The 22,482-nt window shown below is 47.1% G+C and overlaps 1 protein-coding gene across 1 annotated transcript in view; it reads right to left on the reverse strand.

The window, feature by feature from the left end:
• Nucleotides 1–14,849: 14,849 nt before the first annotated feature.
• The window catches only part of Vps53 (VPS53 subunit of GARP complex), a 146,222-nt gene continuing 138,589 nt past the window's right edge, over nucleotides 14,850–22,482 (reverse strand). The window contains exons 20-22 of the mRNA XM_036196517.1: nucleotides 17,053–17,190; nucleotides 15,641–15,745; nucleotides 14,850–15,144 (exon numbers count right to left, since the gene is read on the reverse strand). Of these exons, the coding sequence (XP_036052410.1) occupies nucleotides 14,974–15,144; nucleotides 15,641–15,745; nucleotides 17,053–17,190 (414 nt within the window). The 3' untranslated portion in view covers nucleotides 14,850–14,973. The remainder of the gene's footprint in view (nucleotides 15,145–15,640; nucleotides 15,746–17,052; nucleotides 17,191–22,482) is intronic.

The raw sequence follows: 22,482 nt of genomic DNA on the forward strand, positions 1-22,482 counted from the left end.
TTAGATTTATCTATTTTATGTAAGTATTTTTCCTGTATATATGTGCACCATGTGCGTGCCTGGATCTTCACGTCCTAGATTAGAAGGGGGTGTCAGATCTCCTGGAACTGGAGTTACACAGTTTTCAGAGATTAGAAGGGGGTGTCAAATCTCTTGGAACTGGAGTTACAGTTCTCAGAGATTAGAAGGGGGTGTCAGATCTCTTGGAACTGGAGTTACAAAGTCCTCCAGGACTGTGGTGTTTAAAACTGAAAAGCACTTTTTGTATAAGAAGTAAAACAAGAGTAACCAAAAGAGCACTCTAGGACTCGTGCATGGAGAGCCAGGCTTTCAAAACCTCTTCTCTGCTACAGAGCTGCAGAAGTCTGAGTGCTCAGATCTCATATGATTTGCCCCGGGCCCCAGTGGAGGAAGAGCAGAGGCCACCAGAGGATGAAAAGAACTACTTCACTCTATTTTACTTGGTGATTTATTACCTCACCACAATGTAGAAAGGAAGACCACTGGGGCGGGCGTGTAATTCAGTTGGTAGTCTTGCTCGTCTAGCAGGAACAAAGCCCTGGGTTCGATCCCCAGTGCTGCAGGAAACTGGGCAAGGAAGTATGGACCTGTTATCCCAGCACTGGGGAGGTGAAGCAGGAAGATTAGATGTTCAAGGTCAGTGTTGGCTGCATATCAAGTCTGTGGCCAGCTGGGCTACATGAGACCCTTTCTCAGGAGAAAGGGGGGTGGGAGGAAAAGAAAGCATGACCATGGATTTCATGGCTGAACCAATGAAGCCTAGGCAGAAGAGCCTGTGTCTTTTACACAACCAATTTTGACTGAGCAAGCTTTCTTGCAAGATGCAGCACAGGTTGGGTCACATTTGGTCTTGTGCAATGAAAAGGAAAGGAACTCCTGCCTCCTGGGTTTCTGCGCATAGAGCTGCAACAGCATCCTCTAGCCCACAATGCCGGAAAAAACATCATGGCCATGGCTGAGTGGGGATGTGGAGAAGTAGGTATGAACACACCATCAAAGGGAGTGTTCAGCAAAACCACCTTGCAGAGGCAAGAGACAGCACCAACTTTTTCTTTTTTTAACATGTGTGGAGGTCAGATATCTTCCCGGATTTCTCTATATTTACCAAAGTAGAGTTACCTTGTTCCCAAGATTCTGTTTCTACCTCCTGAGAGTTAGGATTACAGGCCAACCTCCATGCTTTCTGGGCTTTGTGTGGGCGCCAGGGGACCCTAATTTCAGTCCTCATGTTGGGAGGAATGTGTTTTACAGGCTGAAGCATTTCCTCAGCTCTGGTAGCAGGTCTTTGGTTCACTTGTTTGTCTCACTATGTAGACCAGGCTAGCCTCCAACCCACACAGATCTGCCTGTTTCTGCCACCTGAATCACAACCTGTAATTACAGCTACAGGGTAGGCTGAGACAGGAGGATTGGGAACTTGAGACCAGCCTGAACTACATAGAAAGTTCAAGGTCATCCTGGTAAACTTCTGTCTCAAAATAAAAGCAAGAGCCAGAAGCATGGATCCGTAAGTAAAGGTGCCCATGCTGAGCCTGATAACCTGAGTTTGATTCTTCAGGTACCACAAGGTGGATGAAGAGAACTGACTCCTGAAAGTTATCCTCCGGCCTCACACAGGAGGAACACACCCACACATGCACAACAATTGAATAAATAAAATATGATACAATATATTTTAAATAAATGTAGAAGTAAATGAAAATGAAGCTATACTAGGCCCTAGGTCCTTGTAAACTGGTAGCAGGTGAGGGAAGGGTGGGTCTGCCGCTGTACCTAGGGCCCAGCCACAGGTTTGAGAGGAGCCACAGAGCTGAGTCTGGCTGCAGAGGTGGAAGGGCAGGACCAGATGAACAAGAGGATGGATGGACAGCAGGTCCAGGCAGATGAATCAGTGGGGTCTCTCCCCTTCAAAGTACTAGGCTTCTTCCTCTTGAGGTGGCCCAGATGAGGAAGCAGTTTTTTGTTTTTTTCCCATGAATCCTCGGACATGGCTCTCTCATGCTCCTACAGCCCCACTTCACCCTGGTACATTTATAGGGTGGTGCCCTTTGTCCAACTGGGAACCAACCATTTATCAGTCTGTGTTAGTGCACAGTCTGTGCTAGAACTCCTACTGCTGTTCACAAGTCTACCCAGGTGGAGTCACTCCAGGCAAGGCACAGGCTGAAAAACCGCTAATTTACACAATATGGGGTAGCTTAGAGTAGAGACCAGCCTGATTGCAACAGGACCTCAGTTGGTATCTCTGCAAAATGAGGGACTGTGGCCAAAGTCCCCAAATCAATAAGGTACACTGAACCTTAGTGCTCCAATTCAGAACTTCTCTCCTGGAGGGAGGAAGGATTTACTACTGTGGGGTAGCAAGTGCCCAGTAATTGACCCCCTTAACCTTGGGCTCCAGAGGGAGGGAAGGGTTGTCCTGAGGTAGACCTGGTCCCCATCTCCATCTACTGATCTCCTGAGGTAACAGCACACACCAACATGCCTGTATTTCAGTTCCTAAGAAGAGTTGGAAAGTGTGGCACACTCAGGGCTTTGGCTATAAAGTCCCAAGGCTTTCAGGATTTCATCTTTTCAGCCTCCTCCCTCCATCCCCGTACACTACTGTGGTGCTTTGAACAGGCATTGCTGCAAGCTGCAGAAAAAGTGTAATGGAATTCAGCTACTGTCGCAAAAGCTACTACTTGGAAAAGTCAAGGACTTCTCCAAAGGTCAAGTTCCTAAAATGATTTTCTTGGGGTTGGGGATTTAGCTCAGTGGTAGAGCGCTTGCCTAGCAAGCTCAAGGCCCTGGGTTCAGTCCTCAAGAACTCCTAACAGTGATTATTTATCTAAAATGCCTATCAAGCATCCAAAGCCAACGAAACAACACCTGTCTCCTAGGTCAAGTGGATAGCTTTATTTCTTGTGCAGTTTACGGTGAGACCCTCCTTTCTTATACAACCTTACTAATAGACCCCTAACTTCTTAGCTAACCACTTCTAGGAATGTGGACTGAGCACATAGATCCCCTTTTGATATACTAACTGGTCATTAGCACTCAGTTGACCTCCTCTTTTCCCACTCCCATTTTGGGTTGTAAAAGAAAGCCTGATGATCACCGCCTGAGGAAAATTCTTACCAATTTTATGACCAGAATTCAAGCCCGGTGACCTTGCTCAGCCAGAGGATTGCTAAGAGAATTGACAGAATAAGTAGACAGAGAGGAGGAGAGAGAGAGAGAGGAAAAAGAGAACGGAAGAACTAGATGGGTAAGAACTGGAGAGGAACTAGAGGGAAGAACTAGATTGAAGGGCTAGAAGAGAGGACTAGAGGAACAATATGGAAGATGAGGAAGAGTCAGATGGGGAAGAACAAGATGAGAGAGAAGGAGATGGGAGAGGAGCTGAGATGGGGAGGAACTAGATGGATGGGAACCTAGATGGGGCGGAGCTAAGATGAGAGAATTAAGATAGAACTTAGAGGGGACAGCAGGTAATGTAGAGAGAAATCAGGCAAGAAAGGACTAGGCACGAGAGCAGAATAGAAGCTGTGTAGAGAGAGAACCGACACAGAATAATAAAGTGTGTGGACTAAGGAGTTTCGTGTACATACATTCATTTCTTTTCTTCAAAGATTAAATTATCAGCTTGTTGTAGATTCTTCCTGGACCCTGGGAGGGGACTATCAAAGGGCTGGACCACTCTAGTCCCTGATAAGGAATGCTTGGTTATTAGGGATCGGCATACTTGACAGGGCTGAGGAGGTGTGGCCTTCTTGGAGTTGGTGTGGCCTTGTTGGAGGAAGTATGTCACTGGAGTTTCAGATGCTCAAGCCAGGCCCAGTGTCCCTCTCTTCCTGCTGCCTTTCATATCCAGATGCAGACCTCATGTGTGTCTCCATGACACCAGCCTCAGTTAAAAGCTTTCCTTTCGAAGAGTGGCCTTGGTCATGGTGTCTCTTCACAGCAACAGAAAGGGCCTAAGACATGTACCTTGTTCTTGGAATTGACTGCTGGGCAGAATAGGTGTTAACCAGAGCTTTCCCAAGTGTCTTTTTAGCAGAGGAGGTGGCCAAGGTTCTCTACACAGAAACTGGGCAACAGTTCAGGTGCTATTGTTGAATGAGTGGGCCGTTTGAAATGAATGTGACTGTTTCTTGCAAGGCCATAGGCCCAAACCTCCTATCTTCCAAGGTCAGAGAAACAAGGGATAGGAGCTTCCAGACCTACATGGAGATAGCATAAGGGGGATCCCCACAAAGCTTTGATTCTATGCTTTCTTTTGTCTCTGTCTCTGTCTGTCTCCGTTTCTGTCTTATCTCTCTCTGTGTGTCTCTGTCTTTTTCTTTCTCCAGGATCTTGTATTTCTTAGTCTAGCCTTCTTTGAACTTCATTTGTAGCTGAGGCTGATCGTGAACTTCTGATCCTCCTGCCCCCGACTTTCCAAGTGCTGGGAATACAAGTGTGTACCACCAGAGCCTCAAGAGACAGCTCAGTGGTTAAGAGCACATGCTGCTATTGCAGAGGACCAGAGTTCAGTTCTCAACAACCGTGTCAGTTCCCAGCACCCACATTGGGTGGCTCACAGTTGCCTGTAACTCCAGCTCCAGGAGATCTGATGCTCCCTCCTGGCTTCCAAGGGTACCTGCACTCATATGCATATACTGCCCACATAGACATACATACATATATTAAAAAGCAAAATTAAGGGTTGGGGATTTAGCTCAGTGGTAGAGTGCTTGCCTAGCAAGCACAAGGCCCTGGGTTCGATCCTCAGCTCAAAATTAAAAAAAAAAACCCAAACCAAAAATAAAAAAAATCAACCGTGTGTTATCTTCTCCAGTTCTGTAGTGATGGGGATCCAACTCTGGGCTTTATGCATATTAGGCAAGCACTGTACCAACCAAGTTATAGGCCTAGCCCCTAACTTTACTTTAAAATTACATTTTTTTTTTTTTTTTGGTTCCTAAAAAACTAAACATTAAAACTACCAACGTAGTGTGTTTCCTAAAGGTGTCATAGGTGGGCTGATGAGGATCCTTGGCAAGTTCTTTTGTTGCTAGGGCAGTGTGGTGATAATTTATTTATGCATCCCAGTAAAGCTTATCTGGGGATCAGAGGAAAAAGCCAGCCACTATATTAAACATAGAGGTCAGGCAGTGGTAGCACACGCCTTTAATCCTAGCATTCGGGAAGCAGAGATTGATCCAGATCCCTGTGAGTTCAAGGTCACACTGGGAACAGAGCCAGGCATGGTGGCACACACCTTTAATCCCAGAACTAGTTAACCATAGAGGTCTGGAGGTCTGTACAGACAGACAGGAAGTGACAGAGCAGGGCTGAAAGAGGAAGTGACATAGCTGGGTGGAGAGAGGAGATAAGAAGGCAGAACACAGAAATGTACATAGGCGTGAGTAAACAGCAAGTCCCTCTCTGGGGGCTGAGGAGTCGGTGAGGTGAGGTTGACTGTGCTTGTCCTATTCCCTGGTCTCTCAGTTTTCACTCCAATATCTGGCTCCAGGTTTTTATTTTTTATTTTTTTATTAATTAATAAGACTGTTTAGCAATTCACATTACAGGGCAGTTTAGGAGAGAGTTTATCTTGCTACTCTGTTTTTTTTTTTTTTTGTTTGTTTGTTTGTTTTTCTTTTTAGTTTTTTGAGACAGGGTTTCTCTGTATAGTTTTGGAGTCTGTCCTGGAACTCCCTGGCACTGAACTCACAGAGATCCACCTGCCTCTGCCTCCCGAGTGCTGGGATTAAAGGTGTGCACCACAAGTGCCTGGCGGCTTTGTTTGTTTTTTTAAAGATTTACTTATGTATAAAGATGCTTTGTCTGCATGTATGCCAGCAGACCAGAAGAGGGCATCTGATTGTGAGCCACCATGTGGTTACTGGGAATTAAACTCTGGAAGAGTAGAGTGCTCCTAACCGCTGAGCCATCTCTCCAGCCCCTGGCACCTCTGTTTAATTAGAGTATCTGTGCTTGCAGCTGTGCATGGCGGCACATGCTGTAGCCCCAGCAACTCAGCCTGGGCAGGAGGCTGAGAGGCAGGAGGATTGAGGGTTTGAGGTGAGCCTGAGCTCAAAAAAGACCTAGCACACAAATTATGTGTGTGTGTGTGTGTGTGTGTGTGTGTGTGTGTGTGTGTGTACGTGTACTAAAATATATTTGGGATGAGGAGTTGGATTGATGGGTAAAGTGCCTGCTGCACCAGCTTAACGACTTCAGTTTAGATCCTTAGAACTCAGATGAAAATCCAACACAGCAGAGTTCATCCAGTTGCATCTGGAATCCCAGTGTGGCCCTATCGGGATGGGAAGCTTGGGGAACCACTGGCCTGAGAGAGGCAGCAGCTAACAGCAAGAGATATTGTGAGACCAACACCCAATGCTGTTCTGACCTTCACATGCACACTGTGGTGCACAATGCTTGTACACACACACACACACACACACACACACAGAGTGGGGGAAGAGAATATCTGTGGTTGGAAGGACACTCTTTTCAAATTTTCTTTTCTTTCTTTGAGACAGGGTCTCTATATAGTCCCAGCTGTCCTGGAACTCACTCTGTAGAGCAGGCTGGCTTCCAAATCAGAGATCCGCCTGCCTCTGCCTCCTGAGTGCTGGGGTTAAAGGTGTGCACCACCACTTCCTTGTTTGTTTACAAAATTTCCGATCAAGTTTTCTAGAATCTGTGAAACCAAAGCAAGCAGCAATAAAGTAGATAGATGCTGGGTTAAAACACCAATGATAAACTGTCATTTATATTGCCAGGTGGTGGTGGTACAGAGAGAGATCCAGGACTGGCACCAAAACTACACTGTCTCCAAAACAAAAAACCAAATAAAAATGGTCATTTATGACCTTAAGTGTAAAGTACTTTTCCCTTTCTTCTTCATCCTCTTCTTTTTTCTTTTTTTGAAACAGGGTCTCACTATGTAGCTCTGGCTGTCCTGGAACTCGATATACAGACCAGGCTGGCCTCAAACTTACAGAGATCCTCCTGCCTCTGCCTCTTGAGTGCTGGGATTAAAGGAGTGTGCCACCAGGTGTGCCTTAAAAAAAAAAAAAAGACAATAGTCTTAGTAACTCACTATGTAGACCAGGTTGGCCTCACATGCCTGGTGCCCAAGGAGGCCAGAAAAGGGCATCAACCCCATGGAACTTGATTTAGTGGGTGCTGGGAACCAAACACAGGTTGTTCTCTATCTACAAAAAAGGCAGGTGCTGTGGCCACTAAGCCATCTTGCCAGGCAGGGGAGGGTATCCCTTGACCCTCCTGCCTCCAAGTATGTGCCGTTGATCCCAGAAATATTTTCCACTTACTCAACAGTTTCAACATCCTCTCTTGATTTTCTTTGAAAAGATTTAAGCTCAAAACATGTTATTTATAATAAAGTTTCTAAGCCTATTTTGTGTAGCAAGAATCCCATGGCTTATACATTTGAAAACTACTGGGATCTGGAAAATGGAAGGAGGCTTTGGTCAGGTCCTGGCTCCTCCCCTTCCGAGGTGTAGTCCACAATGTTAAAATGCTGGAACTCTGTCGAGCAGCAGTGGTCTCCATGAGGTCCACCCCACATCTGGGCACATATCCTTGGGCGCATCACTCTCCCTCACTGAGCTTCCTGGTCCCACACACAAAAAGGATCCAACCTACTTAAATAGTTTTAGGAGTAGGTCTTGCTCTGTGGCCTCTCTGACCTGAACTTGCCATTTCCCTCTCCCACGCTGGAAGACACAGCTGGCCACTACAGCTAGGGTCCAGGACCTACAACTGGGACCTACTTCTTGTATTCCCCTCTGACAGTAAAGTTTGCTAGCCTCAGAGCCAATACCTGGGACGAGGGCTGGTAAGATGGCTCAGTGGTAGGTGTTTGCTGCCTGAGTCCATCAGTAGGACCCATATAATGGAAGCAAATTAATTCCTAAAAGTTGTCCTCTGACCTCCACACATGCATTACTGCACCCATATGGGTGTGTGTGTACATTAAAATAAATTTAAAACAATATAATTCAAAGTTAAAAAAGCACAAGATAGGTATGGCTGTTGTACGTAATCCTTGCACTTGGGAGGCTGAGACAGGAGGATTGACACAAGTCTGAGATCAGCAGAGTAAAAAACTGCTTCAAAAAGAGGAGGGCGGGGGTTGGGGATTTAGCTCAGTGGTAGAAGCCCTGGGTTTGGTCCTCAGCTCCAGACACCCCCTCCCCCCAAAAAAAAGCAAAAAGAGGAGGGCAGGCTGGAGAGATGGCTCAGCGATTAAGAGCACTGGCTCTTATTCCACGGACTGGGGTGGATTCCCAGTACCCACACAGTGGCTCACAACCATCTGTAACTCCAGTTCCAGGAGATCCAAAGTGCTCTCTGGACGGACGGACGGACACACACACACACACACACACACACACACACACACACACCAAAATAAATCTTCAAAGTAAAGTTAAACATGGGGTCAGGACTCCCCTGGGCACGGATCTGTGCGTGGAAGGTGTGTTTGGGAATGGTTCTCTCTGTGTATGAGCTATCCTTCCATTTGCCCGGGGAAAGCTCCTCTGGCTGCCTCCAATGGCCAGTCACAGTACTTCCTTCAGGGCGCCTGTGGAATGCAGTCTACTTGCACCTTAACACAAACGAAGGGGCACAAGCAGCTAGTTGCTCACCACCACTCTGGAAAGCTTTGGCATCCTTGGTAAAGACTTTCCTTGGCTTTGGAAATAGAGGGGAGTTTGCTGAGAAGCTGGTCTTAATTTCTGACTGTTGAAAATTACCCTGAACAGAAGGAGGCGTGGAAATTGTGCAAATTCCGCTTGATTATGGAACAGAAGCTGAAAGACGTCTCAGATTAAGTGGGAAGCAGTCTTAGCAGGCTGACCATCTCACAGGTTTTCTCCAGTTTGTCTGTTTTGGTAAAAACAAAACCTTTGGCAGGCCTTTGGGGTAGTGTGGTAGATGGATCAGACAAGCACTCTCCCCAAGCTCTATCCCCAACCATAAAGGCGACTTCCATCTCCTCATCTGTCTCGGCCTCCATAGTGCTAGGATTCTAGGAGTCTGCCACAAAGCCCCACCCACCACAATTTTTAATTTATAATCACTCTTATCTTTCCATATTCTCTGAGTCATCAGGGCTAGGTAGGAACTTTGCCCCTGAATGCAGGTAATTAGGCAGCCTTGAGAAAAATCTAAGATTCTTTGACAGGCGTTTAATGGATTCCATTCTGTGAGCCAACCACAGCTTTCCCAATTAGGACTGCTTGTCTCTCCATAATTTGGGGGTTACTGTAGGTCAAAAAACAAACCTCACAAAACCCCAGAAGAGAACAGAAGGCGTTCAGGCAAGAATAACCAGAGTGGAGCCACAGACTAGACACTGTTCGCAAAGCCCTCTTTTGGAAGATGACCTTTGCCAGGCATTCAAAGGAAATGTGTCCCACTCTGCAAAGTGGGCAGCCTGGCCCACACCACTAGGAGAGGAAGCTCTCTTCCATGTCTGCACGCTTATCCCTAACGGCTGGGGAAGTAGCCGCTGCCAGGGCAGGAGGAGCAAGCACACAATGGGAGAACTTGAGAGCTCTTGAGTGAGATAGACATCACCATCACAACCTAAAAAGGGCAAGGCTGACATTCTGCTGCTCACTGCGGATGCAGCTGGAACAGAGAAGCAGGATTCATCCACTGCCCAGGGAAGGCAGGCTTGGCCACGGGAGGTTACACCCCCGCTGTCAGGCCCTCCGGCCAGACTCAGCCATGGCAAATGATAATGGATCCTCATATTTCCCACAGCCCAGAGAGGCAGACCCACACCTTATCCTGTGTGATCGGCTGCCCAGCCTTGTTGACTCTTTCTGTCTGAGGCATAGTCTTACTGTGCAAGCCAGGTTGGTCTGAACTATGTAGCCCAGGCCAGCTTCAAACTTACAGAAATCCTACCTCAGGTCATGAGGAAGAGCTGGGCTTAGTGGCACATAACTGCAATCCCAGCATTTGGAAGGCAGAAGCAGGAGAAACAGGACTTCGAGGCCAGCCTGGATCTGTCTCATTAAAATGAAACAAAAAACCAAAAATCCAAGGATTACTGGGAAGATTTACAATCCCTTTTCAGATGTTGCAAGCCAAGGCTCTGAGACTCAATGACTGGCCCACTGTCAAAGTGTTAGGACCAGACCTGCAGAGCAGGGCTTCTGTGGAAGTTTCCACCTCAGCCTGCTTTTGTTTCCAGTGGACACATTCTTCATAGGCCACTGCTCACCAGTGCTTCCTCTGCCTGGCTATGTAGGTGAGAAGGCGGAGGGCTGGTAGGAAAATCAGCTTGCACGCGGCCCTCTGGGGTGGGTAATCGGAAGTGTTTCTTTTCTCATGAGGGTCATCCCTGGCTGTCCTGTGGAAGCAGGAGCTGGTGACGATGGATGGAAACGAGGTAAAGATCACAGGCCAGACTAATGGAAGTGCTACGGCAGATTTTCCACTGTTGAAAGAAACATCAGAATTCCCTCAAAGATCTTGTTGCAAAATGCCCACCCAGCTGTGAAGGAAGCAGGAATAACTTGCTGTGCACAGGCGAGAGATCTCTGGGCAGCCACGTGGGAAACTGGGCTGAGTCTGGAACGGGGAGGGGAAGGGAAAGCCAAGGGATGGAAACTCGGTGCAAAGTGGAATCCAAACCAGGAGCAGTACACTTGACACACATTCAGAGGGTGCCACTGCAGCTGCACAGCCAGCGGCGGCCCGGGACTGCCACGTTCTCCTCGGGCACAGCCTCCTTAGACTGTTAGGGAAGGAGAGCATGTCCTTCCACCTGCCTCAGTGGGAAGAGTGGGGGCTGGGAGGGGAGCTCAAGGCTCGCTCTTAGGGTTCCTTCTGTTTTCTGTCAGCAGTAGGGAAAGACATTCTAGCAAATGACATTCAGTAATGCTTTAATTAACTGCAGTATTTTGTATTTCAAGATGCAGCAAGAAATCAATTCCAGATGGGCAAACCGAAAGACACTTAGACAAAAGAATGATCCTTTTATTTGAAAGAAATTTACATCTCCCGAAGGTGTGGAACTCTGTGGGTCCAACAGGCTTTGTTGATGGACAGTTAGGATGGGACTGGAAATTTTTATTTCATACGTAAAACATAATGCTTCTCTTCATGTCTGCTGGCTTTTCACAAGCCTGTTTCCAAGGCTAATGCTTAAATGGCCCAATGTAGCCAGCCCTAACAATTTTATTTTTGGGAATTTAACTTGGAGTAGACAATAAGTGTGGAGCTTGCCTTCCCTCTCCAGCAAGCTAAGGTTATTTTGAGACTTCTCTTCCCAGGGAGAGGAATGGCATTTCCAGCTGCGTACTTCTGGTGACTTCCTTTAGGCTTCTGTAAACAGGGAGTCAGGCTTCCTTGTCCAACAGCGACTCAGGATGGGCCTGTGCGATGCCCCCATGCCAAGTAGCAGCTGGGACCTGTGCCCTCTTCTCTCAGTCATTTGATCGGCACCTATGAGCCACTTGAGATGCATGCAAAGTGGACACTTTTCTGGGCCTTGGGTAGAATCTTGGTGCTGATTCTTTGTTCTGCCAGAGGGGATTTTCTTTTCTGTGATAGGGTGTGTACCCAAGGCCTTGCACCTGCAAGGCTTTATAAGAGGCCAGAGGTTCTTTGTGGCTATTGCTCTACAGGTATAGTTTAAACAAAGCTTTCTCTACTCTGGCCCTCTAAACTAGCTATCTGTCCTAACAAAAGAGTTGCAAAGAACTCTTCACATTTCTTGTTGTTTTTGTCCTGTTTTTCTTCAACAGTCTTACTATGTAGACTTGGCTTGCCTGGAATTCTACTTTTTGTTTTTTTTTTTTTTTTTTTTTGAGATACCGTTTCTCTGTGTAGTTTTGGTGCCTGTCCTGGATTTTGCTCTGCAGACCAGGCTGGCCTCGAACTCACAGAGATCCTCCTGGATCTGCCTCCCGAGTGCTGGGATTGAAGGCGTGCGCCACTACTGCCCGGCCTCTCTATTTAGAACAAGCTGGCCTCTAACTCAGAGGTCCGCCTGTTTCTGCCTCCCCAGTGTTGGAATTGGAGATGTACACCACACACCTACCTATGTCTGTTGTTTTGAAGTGACGGTAATAAGCTCCTGGCTGAGCCAGGGCCATGAAAACAAGAACCCTGATCATTACGGAAGAGCCCAGCTCTAGGTCCTGTCCTCATCATCTCTACAAGCTTCAGATGAAAGCTGCCAGCTGCTTGAAAGGATGTGCTCGTGCCAGCTCAACTGTACAGCGACAGCCTTGGGCTAGATAGCCTGAGAAACACACACTTGTGAACATGGGCTATAGGCCTTCTTTTAAAAGTTCTTCTCTTTCCAATGCAGTGGCTGATAGCAGGGACAAGCACTCTACATTTTGTCCTCTGTATCAACGGGGCATGCATCTGGGGTTTCACCAAAGGCAGTAACAATATTTGGGGAGGAAAAAAAACCTGTTTGAACACATACAGACTAGTTTCTTACTTGTGATTAGTCCCTAAACCATCCAGTGTAACAACTATTTATTTCAAGGTATGGCAGTGCATAACTATACTGCCAGTAGCTGGGAGGCCAGCCTGGGTTATGAGTTCAAGGTCAGCCTGGACCACATAGTGACTGGGACTGTCTTCAAAACAAAACCATTACCACCCCCAAAACCCAATAAATCCATCCCAAACAACCCAAATTTATGTAATATTTCTATCATATGAGGCATTATGCATATGGATGTGTTTAGATTATTTACACACACTCTGCCATTTTATAGAAGGGACAGAGCATCTGCATGGGGTGTGTGTGGTCCTGGAATCAGTCTCCGCGGATACTGACAGCTTCTAAACATATACACACCAGGCCTCACTGCAGTCTTACAGAGTTAAGCCTCCAGACATCTGCATTTTTCAAAGGGCCCCAGGGGACTCTAATGCATTCCCCAGGTGAGGAATAGGCCGTCTCTACAGAACACTCTGTATTCAGTCCTCATCAAGAAGACATTTAACATAACTCCTACTGACATCTATCTGCTGGCTCCTCGGTGATTACCGACAGTATAATACATCAAGAGAGTAACGTCGCTGGCTGTGACCACCAATTGGGAGAAATAGCGGCTTGACATCTCAATGCTATCATGGAGATGGCTGGAAAACCAGCCTCTTGTGAATGAACCAAAAAGAGAAGTGTAGTAAGCTGTGTGAGGATGGTGACAGTGGCCTGGTGTGGGAGGAGCCCACTGGCTTCTCAGCTCCCCTGGGTGGGTAGCAGGTGACTGAACTGGCCGTGCTGTTTGGAGATAGCTCAATGGCTTCTTTCCAAAATAGGGCAGGCCACACAACCCCTGGGCCCACAAAGCAGTGCAGAGGAGCCTCTGCTGAGCACCAGGGAGCTGCGCTCGTCTAAGTTATGATGCATTTTGACGAGGGTGACACACCTTTTTCTTGCCATTGGTTTTCTTTCCGTTTAGAATTTTGAAATGCTCAACCCCTAAGAGTTATACCAACTAGCAAGAACAGTTTAGATACTGATGAGGCTCTGGGGCTGGGGTGGAGCTTAGTGGTCAAAAGAACAAAAAAGAAAAGAGAGAGAGACACAGGGCCCAGGACCCAAGCTGAGCATTTTGGTTAGCCAGAAATAACCAGATGAGTTCTTCGCTGTGATGGTGGAGCAGCCCCAAGCTCTGGGATTGACTGAAGGACCCAGATCTTACTGCCCTGCTGGTTGGCAAGTTTATGCCTACCAAAAGCTGTCACTAAAGGTGACACTGAGATAGTGGTCATGTGACCTTGGTTTCATGTGAGCCAAGAAAGCAGGGTAATGCCCACCCTGGTGAGGCGCCCATTCCCTGGAGGGGGCGGGGGATTTCCCACTTCAGAACTTGATTTCACGAGCTGGTGGTAGGCAGCTTGGGCAGAACAGGGTTGGGCTATGCTCTGGTGGTTCCTAGGTGGTTTTTCTTAGTAGTATGATGTGCCACTGTGGTATATTTGGCCACCATGTTTCAGGGACTCTAGGAAATACTCTAGACTTGAAATGTACAGGGAGTGGGAAGTCAGGTGGTCATATTTACTGTGTCTTCCTTCCCACAGCTTATGCCAAGAAAGCCCTTCCAAAGGACCTTCCTGTGTTTCAGCAGACAGTTCCCTCTCTAGGATCCAAGAGCAAAGTGAAGTGGGCTGGACAATGTGTTCATGTGAGAAGGGAGAGCGCCATGCAGACTCTGTCTCTACGTCAGCTCTAGGTCTGCCTCCACACCAGCTCAGGAGCCCACCACAGGCAAGATACCTACTGTCAAGGCTGGGCACACCAGCCTCCACAGTCCGTCTCCTCAATGTGCAAGAGAATCAGTGGGCATCTCTTTTTTAGGGAGTAAACAGATGTCGGAGAACACAGGGGTAATCTGGCCATGTCATGGAAGACAGTAGCTTTAAGTCCTAGAAAGCAGCAATTAATGTGGGAGGTGCCAATTCTGGCAGGGTCCTGATCAAGAGAGGCCACTATCCCACTCTGTCATCTGCCACTCAGCTCACTTGGGCCCCAAGCCAATTCCAGAGACAAGGAGGGAAAAGGACCCCTGGCTGCAGAGGCTCTGACCTCAAATGCAGAGGGAGGAAGGGTGAGACCCAGGCGTCCTCAGTCAAGCTGCAGGCAGGAGGACCCAGAGCTGGTGGGGAGGACTATGTAGTGAGGTGACAGGAGTGACAATTTAACCATCACAGGTGAACCACGGGGACCTTTCACCCAATGCTTCCCCAGCTTCAGGAATGGGAGATAATCTAAAGAATGCCTTTTTAGAACCCAGTTTCACTCAGCTTCCCTGGCTGGCATGGAGAATAAGACAGGGCATGGGGGAGATATTTTAATGACCGTAGTGACCCAGAGGTTTCAAGGTTAAGGACCTAGAGCCCTGAGAGCGAGGCTTTCCGGAAATCAGTTGCTCAGGGTCTCTGGCAACGTCTGTACATTCCTTACAGTCTCTTTTTAATCAGTTTCTCAAGTTTGCGGATGCGGGATGATTCCTGCTCTGGTGTTGGAGCCATTAGGGACAGTGTGCTGGAACTTTCTGTCCCTGAGGGTGGGGCAGGGAGCCTCTGCCGAAACAGTTCCAGCATGCTGCTCTGCTCGCTCCTCTTCAGCCCCTGAGAGGAAAAGGAGAGAAGGGTGGTCAGAGGGTGGCCCCACAATGGATGCCAGGGGTAGGAGGCACAGCTTAGTCCTGCAGTTTGCCCAGCCTGAGCTCTGCTGGGCAAACTGCATAACGGCCAAGGCCCTGGACTTCTTCAGGGCAGCTACTGACCCTAGACAGTGGCCTGGAAGAGAAAATTGAAGAAGGAAAAGGGTAAGAGGGTAGGAGAGGACCACAGAGAACAGCTAAACAGAAGCAGAGGGGAGGGCAGGCCCCTGCTCTCCCTTGCACTGCCCCACTCCATCCCCATGGGGCAGTGGCCCTCCCTTGGACAGGGTGGTTCTAGGATGCTGCAGTCTGTATGGCCAGGATCAGCCTTGAGGAAAGGCTCTCTGCAATCTGGGATGCGGGGTGAGGCCAGAAACCTGCATGTTGAGGCAGCCCCTCAAATTCTATATCCACATTCTCTGCCTTAGGGTGGATGGGATATACTTAACAAGAGAGCTCACCTTCATGTCCAGTATTTTCTGGAAGGTTTCTGTGTTGCAATCTGTAAGGAGTTTGATGTAGTTGTCAACAAACACCACCAATGGTTCATGAGGGGCCATCACCACCTACCAAAGGAGGAGACAAGAGTAGGTTCTTGAGAGCCCTCAGGCTGGAGGCAGGGTCAGCTCTCCTCATTTGCCAGCCCCAAGCCCACATTTGAAATGCTCTAGTGGTTCATTTCAACTTGATGTTCAATTAGCACAATATTCCCCAGAGTGGCCACATCACCATTATTACCCAGATTGCTTTTTAACATATGGATTTCTGGTCCCCCAACCCCTGAGGCTCCTAATTCCACCTGGAGGCATGGAAGAGACCGTCTGCTGGGAGATTTCATGGGTGGTGGGGTATCCACTCCTTCTGTCTGTTACTGAGAAGGGGCAGAAGCAGAAGGAATGGATGCCCTTAGATGTTCTCAGAAACAAAAATTCCAAACTGGCCTCACTGCTTTGAAGACCTGAAACCCGGAACTCCATTTCACCACATTCATTTAACTACCAATTAATATACAGACAGATGGCATCACCATCCCCAGATTAATTTCATTTGGTTCTGGAATATGCTGATTTTTCTTCCCTAGTGAGCTGATTTTGTTTTGAATTCCTGAGAATATACCAGAAAGTGGCAAGAAGCAGTTCCTTCAAAAGTCCTTTGCAGATACTTCCCAAAATGCATCTCTCCTCCCTTGAGCAAGCCAGCTGGGGAGAGAGCCATAAGGCTGTTTGTAGTTTCCTCAGGCACAGGCCCTAGTTTTCCCAGGCCCCTCATGTGGTCCAGATCCTGAGTTCTGTAGCCAGGCCAGGCCACCGCAGCCTTACTCTCCTGCCATCATTTGAATCACTCTGGGGAATGGCCTGAAGAGGCCCCAGGTGCTGGACTCTCGGCTCTCGTGAGAACAGAACCTTTGCTTCCCAGCTGCCAGCCTTTTCTGACAGCGCCTGGTGGAGATCAGAGGCAGGCGCTGCTTTACCCCAGCACCAAGTTCAATCGCTTGTCAAATGAGGCTTTAAAAAGCCCATTTGCCAATTAGATTCACTTACTACAACATCTGTTCAGAGTTCACTGAAAGGTGCAAAACATGGAAGCTAAAAGGCTTCTGGGGAAGGCAGTGACAGCTGGGCCTGAAATTCCTGCTGAGAGGCAAGGGGTCCCCAGCTTCTCTCCTGATTTGCCACCTGACTCTCAGCTGGTAGAGCTTATTAAACAGAACTCACCTGTCAGAAAGGATTGCTGATCCCCAGGTAACTGTGTACCGATTTTCAACATCACAGAGTGTGGACAACCCTTGGGGGCCAGAGGGGACAGGACAGACTCTGTGTTTGCAAAAAGACAGGACCAGCCCCTTTGAACAGAGTCCCCAGAGAAGACACACCTTGAGGATCATTTCGGCCCGGGTCATGCCTTTCACGACAATCTTAGTGTAACTGGCAGGTGCCTTCCTCACCACCTGTGAGCCGATGGATGGGAGATCGAGCAGGACCATCTTCAGGGAGTGGGTGTCCAGCAGCAGCTGCAGATCAAGCAGAGCATTATAGCCACTGTGAGCAACAGCATCTAGCGTGTCCACGCTGAGCAGGTGTGTGCTACCCACTGCACACATGATCCTTTCCCATTACAGACAACTTGGAAAAGAGAACTTTCAAGGAAAAAATACAGTTTTCACTGTCCAGGAAAAGCTACTTTAAGAAACCAAAGTGAAATGTGGGCACAGTTCTTGCTGGCCAGTGTGTGTGGATGAAAATCTAGCCGGAATCATACTGAGTGTATGTATGGCTTCACACCCTGCCCTTTCTAGTAGACACATGAAGGGTTTGCATTTTATTTCCTATCATGACAGTTTTAAAACAAGTTATGATTTTTAATGGCTTTGCAATACAGGCTACATTGTTTAAGTCATGGCAGCATTCTCCCACTTAATTCACTCCCTAGATTCCTGTCATTAGGAACAGATGCCGAATGGCTGGAGAGAGCTCAGCGGCTAACAGGTTTGGTTCCCAGCACCCACAAGGTGACTTACATCAATCTGTAACTCCAGTTCCAGGGAATCCTCTGCCCCTTTCTGACCTCCACAGGCACTAGGCATGCACATGGCATACATACAGACAAAACACTCATACACATAAAAGAAAAATAATCTAAAAAACAAAATAACAAAACTGAAAAGTTGGATGCTGAGGCAGACAGCCTCATCATGGATTCTAGCTTCATCAGTGGCATTTCCTTAGGGGGCAGTCTCTGGAACAGGCCAATGCATACATAGTGTTATTTTGAAGGTTCCGAGGACATGTCTGAAGCTCTTTCTACCTAGAATGCACCTATTTACATAGCTACCAGCGTCACAGATGTCACAGACTGCACCCTCATCAGCACTGAAAAACTACCACAAAAGTCTTACTTATTCATTAGGGAAAAAAAATGGTAACTTGTTATTGCTGTTATTTAGGATTCCTCTAGATGCTGTTTGATGACATTTTAACCATATTTAATCATATCTTGCCAACGATCCACTTTTTTGTTTGTTCTGATCTTCTTGAATGCCAATTATCTGGGAAGAGATCAACTTTTCTCATGGATCACCAATGGCTCGAAATGATTCTAGAAGATTCTTCACATTGTCTCTCTGAGGGTCCATCCTTACGAGCTCATTGTTGCCAGTTTTATAGAAAAGAATATCAGTGCTCCAGAGGTTTAATAACCAGCCATACATAGTTCAGGGTGGCTTGATTAGATGCCTCTAGGCACTGATGACCAGGGGCACAGAAATGCCTGAGGCCAGGGGCTGGAGTAACAGCTCAGCGCAAGGGCACATACTCTGCACGAGACTGAGTTTGATCACAAACACTGCAAAAAGTGAATGAAGGAATGAACTAAGAACAAAATGGCTTGGCCGGGTGGTGGTGGTGGTGGTGGTGGTGGTGGTGGTGGTGGTGGCGGCGGCGGCGGCGGCACACGCCTTTAATCCCAGTGCTCGGGAGGCAGAGCCAGGTGGATCTCTGTGAGTTCGAGGCCAGCCTGGTCTACAGAATGAGATCCAAGACAGGACAGGCACCAAAACTACATAGAGAAACCCTGTCTTGGAAAAAAAAAAAAAAAAAGAAAGAAATGGCTGAAGTCAGAAGGGTATACAGACTCACATATGGCCCAATCAGATGGAGCCTATCACTAGTCAGATGGCAGTGATCAAGACGCTCAGGACAGGGCTAGACAGCCTTTCACAATTAGAGCTGGTTGTTGTCAAGGCTCTGACACTCTGCATCCTCTACTGTTCCCTGGATTTTAGACAGGAGAATTAATGACTAAAGACAAACTAGCTAATGAGACATACAATCAGCTTAATGGTTATGGTGATTGTAATTTTGACAAGGTTACAAGAGCTGGGGAATGTTAATACTTAGTTCTGGTACCTAAGACATATTACTCTCCATGAGTGGCAAAGAAAGCTACCCTAACGACAGTAATTTCATGAAGGAGTGTGGCTAGTCAAAGCCTACATTCTTTGTGTATAACATATATGTGTGTGCATGGGCATGTGTATGTGTAGAGACCCACAGAGGTTTCCTAGTGAGAACTTGCTCAGGGTCCCAGAATCTGAGCTTGCTTTACTCAGCAGGGCTGTATAAGGGGATGATTTGACCACGGGCATGGTTACCAGGTGTTTGGAAGGGTCTACACTTGGCTGTGTGGTGTGCTTTCATCTACCAAGGGGGAGGTCTTTTGCCCTGCCCCTTGGCATTGTTATAAAATGCTCTTTTGAAAAGGCAGAAGGGGCTGGTGGGTTTTGATCCAGGTCCTCCCGAAGCTATCCTATCCTATGTTTCTGTCTTTCTCCTCTTCACTCACTATCTTCCTAAGTTTCTTATCCCTCTCTCCTCCTCCTAGGAGCCCTTTGAGAAGGTGGGAGCTGGTCTCCCACATGTATGCCATGCAGAGGTCAGAAGACAACCTTGAGTGATGGCGCTCACTTTCCACCTTGTTTGGAAGCAGGTTCTCTGATTTTTTTTTTTTTTTTTTTGGACGCTGCTTTGGATACCTGGTGCAAGATGGCTGCCTGTGAACTTCCACGGATTATCCTTTCTGGACCTCCTCTCTTGCCTTAGAAGTGCTGGGATTAGAGATCTGCACTACCATGCCCAGCTTTATGTATGCTTTGGCTATTTCAACTCGGATCCTTCATGCTTGAGGGCAAGTGCTTTTGTCCTCCGGGCCATCTCCCTAGCCCCCAGAGCCTAAACTTCCTAAGTTACTCAATTGTGGGGCAGCACAGTAATCTTATTACCCTTGTTTTAGAATGCCATTGGAAGTCTAGTGTGTGTGGACAAGTGTACAGGTTTATGTGTGCACACTCCTATGACCATGAGTGTGAGGAGGCTGGAGGTCAATCTGAGATGTCTTCCTGTAGTTCTCCACCTTATCTGATAGGATCTCTGAACCCAGAGCACACTAATTGGCTGGACTGGCTGGCTAGCAAGCCTCCAGGATCTGTCTGTTGTGTCCCAGCCCTAGTACTGGGGCTACAGGCATGCTGGCTTTCTGTGTGAGTTCTGGGGATCCAAGTTCATGTTCAAGATGAATTCTTACTACCATAGTGTTTAGGTTTTGGAAAAGCCATGAGCTCACAGAAGTGTGTTTGGGATCTGAGAGAATGGCACAGAATAGACCCAAACCAAGAGCCCAGGGTTAGCATACTCCCCAGAGACCATGGAATTTACTTTGCTGCCCACATACCTCTAAAGAACAAGTGTGCTAGATCCAAGTCCTGTGGTGTACACCCTATAGTCCCAGTGACTTGGGAGGCTGAGGTGGGAGGGTTACTTGGATGCAGGAGTTCAAGGCCACCCTGGGTGAAATAACAAGACCCTGTCTCAAAGAAAAAGCATAATTATGTGTAATTCCACATGGATTAGAATCTAGGGAATGAAAAAGAAAAAAAAGTTCAAAACACTGTTTTTTGGAGACAGGATCTCACTATGTAGCTCTGGCTGGACTGGAACTCACTAAAGAGACCAGGCTGCCTTCAAACTTACTTAAATCTGCCTGCCTCTGCCTCCCAAGTGCTAGGGTTACAGGTATTTGGCACCATGGCTAAAGATTGATATTACTACGTGTGTGTGTGTGTGTGTGTGTGTGTGTGTGTGTGTGTGTCCATGAAGGCTGGAGAAACATCAGATCCCCTGGAGCTGGAGTTACAGGTGGTTTGAGCTGCCCGACATGGATGCTGGGAACCAAAGCCTAGTCCTCTGACAAGTGCTCTGAACTACAGAGCCACCTCTAATAGCCCCAAACTTTCACATTTTTAGTAGAAAAAAACAGATTGCTTTTATTGCTTGTGGGTAGAAAAGAATGTCAAATATGGGAAAGATTGAAAAATATATTACTCTAAGTGAAGGTCTATGAGACCCACAGTGAACCAAATACCTAAACTTAAGGGACAGAAGATTTTTTGTTTGGTTTGTTTTTCTGTGTAATAGTCCTAGTTGTCCTGGATCTTGCTCTGTAGATCAGGCTGGCCTGGAACTCACAGAGATCCGCCTGGCTCTGCCTCCTGAGTGCTGGGATTAAAGGCGTGTGCCACCACCACCCAGCTAGAAGATTTGTTTGAAGCACAGTCTTGGAGCATGTAGTCTAAGTTGCTTGGCCTCATGTGTTTCGACAGAACATTATAGTGGCAGCAGTGTGTAGGAGAATATTATTTTAAGGTGTGTTGCTTTTGTTTACATTGCATTTGTTTAACTCGGTGAAGCTGTGTGACTGTGCCCGTGTAAAACCCCTGACGGCTCTTGAGAAGGAGCCAAAGAAGGGAAGGACATCAGGGCCAGCCACCCAGCCACACAGCCAGCAATGGAGTAAGAGTAACCGAAGTGAGAGAACATAAAAAGCCCAGAGACAAAAGGTAGACAAGATAAGTTAAGGAAACCTGGCAAGAAACTAAGCCAAGCTAAGGCCAGGCATTCATTAGTAATATTAAGCCTCCATGAATTTATTTGGGAGCTGGGTGGACCCCACAAAAAAGTAAAATACCAACAATAGCAGTGTGTGGTGGGAAGTTTCTCCACCTCATTGCAGAGAAGCAGAGAGAAGGCCATAACAAGATACAGTTGTCAACAACACACCCCAGTGACGTACTTCCTCCAACTAGCCTGTACCTACCAAAACTTTCCAGAACCTTTGAGAACAGTGTATCCACATAGGAACTAATAAGCATTTAATACACAAGCCAAAGGTGACTTCCATATTCAACCATAATACTCGTGTTAAAAAGAACCTCCCTGTATCAATTCTTTGCAAAAGCAAGGACTGGAAACAGCTCAGTGTCCATAAAAACAGGAATGAATAAACGGATGATGGCATATTTATGCAATGGGAAATGATACTGAAGCCAAAATGAGTGAACACAAATGACATATATCAACACAAATAAATCTCAAAGAAATGTTAAGTAGGGGAAAAGGCAAGAGAGGAAATGACATGTATAGTACAATTTATATAAAGCTTAGAAATAACCAAAACAACCCACGTATCATTTAGAGATATATACATGTATGGAACACCCAAATACATATGGCAACCTAGAAACTTAAATCGGAATAGTGTTCACTTCTGGGCATGGGGAGGATGTGAAGGAAGGGTGGAACTCCACAGGGGTTCAGCAAAACCCGTAACGACCTACAGAGCTGTAGAGCAAATGTGGGAACATGGTACAAATGTCACTATTCTTTTGGTTTATTTTCTATACATTAGTTAACAGGAAATCAATCTTTCTTTCTTCCTTTGTATCTCTTTCTTTAAATGTGTGTTTTGAGGC

Source organism: Onychomys torridus, chromosome 8, assembly GCF_903995425.1.
Source record: "Onychomys torridus chromosome 8, mOncTor1.1, whole genome shotgun sequence".
In the NCBI taxonomy this organism is placed as follows: domain Eukaryota; kingdom Metazoa; phylum Chordata; class Mammalia; order Rodentia; family Cricetidae; genus Onychomys; species Onychomys torridus.